This window comes from Terrapene carolina, unplaced genomic scaffold (assembly GCF_002925995.2).
Source record: "Terrapene carolina triunguis isolate 2854851 unplaced genomic scaffold, T_m_triunguis-2.0 Scaffold84, whole genome shotgun sequence".
Classification (NCBI taxonomy): domain Eukaryota; kingdom Metazoa; phylum Chordata; order Testudines; family Emydidae; genus Terrapene; species Terrapene triunguis.
The window spans coordinates 31,492,261-31,499,014 of NW_020664435.1; the positions used below are offsets into that span (position 1 = coordinate 31,492,261).

At 40.9% G+C, this 6,754-nt stretch overlaps 1 protein-coding gene across 2 annotated transcripts in view; it reads left to right on the forward strand.

Moving 5' to 3' along the window:
• LOC112120102 (1-aminocyclopropane-1-carboxylate synthase-like protein 1) overlaps positions 1-6,541 on the forward strand; it is a 36,600-nt gene extending 30,059 nt beyond the window's left edge. For both annotated transcript variants that reach the window (XM_024219046.2, XM_024219045.3), the window contains exons 13-14: positions 352-505; positions 5,690-6,541. In XM_024219046.2, coding sequence (XP_024074814.2) covers positions 352-505; positions 5,690-5,871 — 336 coding nt within the window. In that variant the 3' untranslated portion in view covers positions 5,872-6,541. The remainder of the gene's footprint in view (positions 1-351; positions 506-5,689) is intronic.
• Positions 6,542-6,754: the final 213 nt, after the last annotated feature.

Sequence of the window (6,754 nt, forward strand, 5' to 3'; positions counted from 1 at the left end):
CTGTTTCTTTTTCAAAGGCCACGTGGCTGTGGGGAGATGCTGCTTGGGTCATTTTGCCCCAGATAGCAGTCTGGCCTACACAGTATGAACGTATAGAATGGATCTCAGAAGTTTATGCAGTATAATGGGCAAAGGAATTACTAAGAAGTAAGCTTTTGACTTGATTTTCAGAATTCTTGAGCACCCAAAACTCTAAGATAAGTTGGTGGGAGCTGCAGGTGTTCAGTAATTCTGAACATCGTGCCCTTTTCTGCTTTAGCCTTCATGTGGAGTATACTTTGTTGCAGTAATTCATTAATTTAAGGTTGTATTCCAGTTTTCTTAATGCAGTTTTTGTTTTTCCTCTTTTAGTTCCTAAAATCACAGACATTTGAAGCTGAAATGGAATTATGGTGGAAGTTCCTTGATAAAAAACTCCTCATTAGTCCTGGAAAAGCCTTTTGCTGTTATGAGCCTGGATGGTTTAGAATGGTCTTCTCAGACTCTGTAGATAAGATTTACTTGGGTAAGTTAGGTGTTACCTTTATCATAAAATAATATGCATGTTCTAATAAAAGCAAACAGCATTCTGGGGTGTTATCAGCAGGAGTGTTGTAAGCAAGACAGGAGAAGTAATTCTTCCACTCTATTTTGCACTGATTAGGCCTCAGCTGGTGTACTGTTTCCAGTTCTGGATGCCACATTTCAGAAAAGATGTGAACAAATTGGAGAAAGTACAGAGGAGAGCAACAAAAATGATTAAAGGTCTAGAAAACATGACCTATGAGGAAAATTGAAAAAGATGGGTTTGTTTAGTCTGGAGAAGAGAAGACTGAGGGTGGGACATAACAGTTTTCAAGTATATAAAAGGTTGTTACAGGGGGTAGAGGGTTGAAAAATTGTTCTCGTTAACCTCTGAAGTTAGAACAAGAAGCAATGGGCTTAAATTGCGGCAAGGGAGGTTTACATTGGACATTAGGAAAAACTTCCTGTCTGGGTAGTTAAGCACTGGAACAAATTGCCTAGGGAGGTTGTGGAATCTCCATCATTGGAGGTTTTTAAGAACAGGTTACACAAACACCCATCAGGAATGGTCTAGTTATTACTTAGTCCTCCCTTGAGCGCAAGGGACTGGACTAGGTGAACTATTGAGGTCCCTTCCAGTCCTATACTTTTATGATTCTATAGAAAGGTGGTACATCTCAAATGTTGAGTTCAAAACTTCTATTTCCTACTGACTTGTGAAGGCAAGAGGTTTTGGGTCATATTCAGATCTTGTGTAAGACAGTGCTGGTCAATTAGTCTGAATTTGTAGATCCAATGTTAGCATTATCTAAGTGATTTTTGTTCACAGTTTTTAGGATAAGTCTATATTTTTAGTTTATAATTGGTAGAATATAGTTACTGAAGGCATTGAGCATTTTCCTCTGTGAGACTAGAGTAATTTATTTTGTTGTTTTAACATAAAGCCAATTTTGAGAGGACTGGAATAATTTAACAACCAAAATACAAATTAATAGTTTTGAAAAATCCAGTAATTCTGATTGAATAAACATATTGATGTCTGATAGCATATTTAGGTAAGCACTTTTCCCTGAACTATTGCTATCATAAAGGAAAAATTACATACATGCACGCACACACAACCTAAAGTTTTTGCCAAACTATGTTACTAATTACACTTTAGGTCAGGAGTGGGCAAACTCCAGCCTGTGGGCTACATCCGGTCCAGCCCCCGAGGCCCTCTGGGTGGCGGGGCTGTGAGCTCCTGGGGCAGCGCAGCTGCAGAGCCCAGCCTGACCTGGTGCTCTGTGCTGTGTGGTGGCGGCAGCGTGGCCCGGCTCCAGCCGGGCAGCGCGGCTGTAGCACCGCCAACCACCAGTGCTCCAGGCAGCGCAGTAAGGGGGCAGGGAGCAGAGGGGGTTGGATAGAGGGCAGGGGAGTTCGGGGTGGTAGTCAGGGGGCGGGGGTGTGGATGGTGGTTGGGGGGGAAACGGGGTTGAATGGGGGCAGGGGTCCCGGGGGCCAGTCAGGAAGGGGAGGGGGTTGGATGGGGGGGGGCAGTCAGCGGCAGGGGTTCCAGGGGCAGTCAGGGGACAGGGAGAAGGTTGGATGGGGCACGGGTCCCGGGGGGGGCATCAGGAATGAGAGGAGGGGTTGTATGGGGCGGTCAGGGGACAGGTCAGACTGTCAGAAAACAGGGTAGACAGCCCATGTGACCCAGGGTGCCTGGTGTAGCCCTCACTGAAAATGCCAAGGTCAGGGCAGGCTGCAAAAGGGAGAGCAGATACTCCCAAGACTGGTGGTTCACATTGAAGTAGACTCACCAACCAGTCACAAACTGTGGTCCTGATTCCCTACACTGGTTATCAAGAAGCTAAAAAAGAAATCACATTAGCCCCCTTTATTGCATTCCAGTTTTCTGGCTCCCAGACAAGGTGCAGTAAGGTGAGGAGTTACTTAAAAACTCTTCTCACTATACAAAATATTCTTCTGAACGCCAAAGGGCCAGCCACATTGCCAGCCAATCCTTTAGCATCTAAAACTAAAGGTTTATTACAAAGAAAAAAGAACAAGAAGAGAGTTGTTAAATAGTAAAGCAGTCAGATACATACAGAGACTTCAAAGTCCATATACAGTAACTCCTCACTTAACGTTGTCCCGGTTAACATTGTTACATCGCTGATCAAATAGAGAACATGCTCGTTTAAAGTTGCGCAATGCTCCCTTGTAACATTGTTTGGCAGCCGCCTGCTTTGTCCACTGCTTGCAGAAAGAGTAGCCCATTGGAGCTAGCTGGTGGGGGCTTGGAACCAGGGTAGGCCGGCAGCCCCCCATCAGCTCCTCACTCCCCTAAGTTCCCTGTGCGTCAGCTACCCAGCAGGCCATCAAGTGCCGGGCAGTTCAGTTGTCCCTCCCACACTGGAGTGTGCTGCTCCTGCCCTCTGCCTTGGAGTTTCTCCCGGGATCCTCCAGCCTGCTGTGTGTGGGGGGGGGGGAGGGGGGGAAAGAAGGGTGCTAATGTCGGGGTGTCTCCTTCCCCTCTGCTCCTTTTCCCCATCTCCACTGAACAGAGCGGGGGACACGACAGGGCTCAGGACAGGACGGACGGAGCTTGCTGGCAGCAGCTGCCGTCTCAACTTGCTGATCTACTTAAAAAGGCAGTGTACTTAGAGTGGGGTCAGCGTACTTAAAGGGGCAATGCGAGTCTCTCTCACACACACACACACACACACACACACACACACACACACACAGTTGTCTCTGTCCCTGTCTGCCATGCTGTCTCCCCTCCCTCCATTCATGCTGCCTTGTAGAGTGTGAGGTTACATTAACAACAATGTGTTAACCCTTGAGGACTCAGCCGAATGCTAGTTCATCATTTAGCAGTAAGGCATTCCCTGGGAAATATCCCACCCTCTGACTTCACCACCTCAACCAAGCTTCACAATCATCGTTGCTGTGTACAGTATTAAATTGTTTGTTTAAAACTTATACTGTGTGTGTATATAAAATATAGTCTTTTGTCTGGCAAAAAAAATGTCCTTGGAACCTAACCCCTCTCCCACCCATTTACATTAATTCTTATGGGGAAATTGGATTCGATTAACATTGTTTTGCTCAAAGTAGCATTTTTCAGGACCATAACTACAATGTTAAGCAAGGAGATACTGTATCAGGTTCTTAGCAGACCTGGTGAGTTTGCTGGTTTGAAAGTCTCTCTGGAACACATCCACAGCTTGGATGGATCATTCAGTCCTTTGTTCAAAGCTTCATTTGTAGAAAGGTTACTCCAAGGGAAGAATCAGGAATGAAGACAAATGGAGATGATGCAACTGCCTTTAATATTCTTTTGCCATGTGGCTTGTACTTCCTGTGTCCACAAACACAAGTTTTACAGCACATAGCGTGGTAGAGTCTTAGCATTCTTTCCATAAGCATACCACATGCCTTGCTGACTCGTAAGGTGTATCCCCTGGTTTCTTTCAATGGGTTAATTATACAGTTGATGACCCTTGATGGGCCATCAAACAGGCTAGGCAGTGCCCTGATGCCAATCTGTCTGGGGGTATCACAAGTTTGGAAATACAGGTATACCATACATATATATGGCTGTCTCCCAAGGTCTGTGAGAGTGAGGGAAAAGAATGGAGAAAGCTTATGCCCAAATAAATTTGTTAGTCTCTAAGGTGCCACAAGGACAACTCCTTGTTTTTGCTGATACAGACTAACACGGCTACCACTCTGAAACCTGTCATAATGCATTTAGTTGAAGCATTGTTTCTGGATTGCTGTATTAGTTTTCATGCAGTTTTACATATTAAGTAGTAATTTCTCATCTAAAAGTTAATACATTTTGTGATTAAAGGCTGACTAAGTACAAAGATAGTAACCACAGGAAACAGGTGAAGACAATAACATTAGCATTTCACTAGCTTTCATGCATTTAGAGCAATGGTAATTCCTGGCATATGCCATGTACATGTAATGGGATAACATCCCCCTTTGTTCTATCCTAACCAGTGAATTGGTACACTTAGCATTTCCTTGAGGTTGTGATCTGAGTTGGCTGGCTGGCTGTCAGCACCACAATATAAATAAGAGAACTACTTTTCATAGAAATTAAAAACAAAAAAAAAAGACGTTTCCTAAACATGATTTCTCTCTTCATGGAGGAAAGCTGGTTTGATATGAGGATATGTAATGAGAATTGTTGGGACGCTTTGGCATTAGTAAACATCTTATCTGTTGGCTTATGTAAATTAAGGTCCTGATCCTGCAAATGCTTAAGCACATGCTTGGCTTTATTTATGCATGTGAGTAGCATTTTTAAGACCTTAATGTGACTATTGTTACATAAAATTAAATGTATGTTTGCAGGATCAGAGCCTAACTCTGTCCTTCTAAATTTTCATGATTAAGGGCCAAATCCTGCAATTTCTTTTCTCGGACAAAACTCCTATACAATCTGAGTAAGATCTTTTCTGCACAGTAACTGGAACTGAAATAACTACATTGGTTGTAATTCAAAGTGTTATTTCAGATAATGCCCTATTTCGGTAATTCTTAATTTGGTTTTAAAAAATCTATTTACAGTAGGACGTTTTTATTCTGAAATGAGTATTGACACACAGACTTGCATTGAAATAACTAAAGGTGTGAATTACAACAGAGTTTAGTGATGTAAATTGCAGTTGCCACGTAGAAAAGAAATGCAGGACATAGATATATGGATTTGAAATCTGTTGAAGCTTTGCAGCTGGCCACATCAGCTTGTAAATTAAAAAAAAACCCAACAACTTTGTTTTGTAAAAATAATCTTTTCACGAACTGAAGTCAAATAGAAATGTTCTCTTGACTTTTTTTAAAGTTCCAGTGGAAACAGTTATTACATACATTTTTCCTGCAGAATTTGCAACCCAACGGCTGCATTATTTTGATCATGCATGAGAACCAACTTGAAAATTGATGTAACTTGAAAGTGAAAATAAAAAACCCTGCAATTAATCTATTTATCCAATCTGAGAAATGTAAAAAGATCATTTGTGGAAAAGTAGTCCTGCATTCTGCATCATTTGTGGAAAAGTAATTTGGATTTTAAAAATTCTCTTCCAACAATCTAAGATGTTTAAAGTATAGTTAAGGACACTTTCAACACCACTGCTTCCCTTGAGAAGAAACTTATACTGATGTGTCTTTCTTTTTACAGGTATACAGAGACTTGAGCAAATGCTGCAAACTGAAACTGCTGAACCAGTTGCAAACAAAAAATCTGCTGTAGAAGATGAGTTATCTAATTTAGAAGACGAAACTTCAGTGAATCACGCAAATACACCATTAGATGAAGTTTCAGAAGCATACTCGGATATGAAAAAAATTGTTGTCTATTAAAATCTTATATGAAATTGGAGACTAAACAAAACATGATATAGCATGCGTATGTTTACTAAAATTGTTACTTTGACTGTAATACTTTAGGACAGTCTCACTTTGCTGTAGCCTGTGGTTACTAATTTGCAAGCTGGACTCCTAGAATATTAGTAACCTGGCCCCTATCCTGACTTTAGCCTCTGTTCTGCAAAGCACTAAAGCCCACTTTTTAAGCATGCTGTTAAATACCATTAAAGTCAGTGGGTCTTAAGCATATGCTTAAGTGCTTTGTTGATTAGGGTGGGTTTGCTTACTCAGGGCCTTAATGAATCTTGAACACAATATTTTATATTATGGAGTATATATTTTAATCAGAAGACTGAAAATGTTGAACTAGCTGATACTGGTTGTCAAATTTTACTAAATTTGTCAGTTGACAGACAGACAGACAGACATGTGTATATATAAAATCTACATGGGAACTTTTTATGATGGTTAAAATAATTCATACATGAGCCTTCTGAATATGCACATCAGTGTAAATACTTGTTTACGAAATATTCAGTTTTTTGGCTTTCATGCTTCCTTTCAGATGTGTAAAAACGCTTATTTGTATATTATAATATTTGCATCTTTTTTTGCAAAAAACATCAGTTTTTCTCATAAAATATAAATGTAAAGAAATTTAGAAGTATGTCGTATGCATTCATTTTGACAGGTAGATGTGTGTTGGACCAATGTTTAGACCTATATTTGTAGATTTAATTCATAGCTTTATTTATTTTAGGCATGGGAAGGGGGGAAATTTAAATTGCAAAATTAGAAGCCTTCTCTTTTACAGGGAATCTCAATATGAAAAAAAAGGACTTTCCATAGCATTTAAAATACCGTTAGAGGTGGTGGT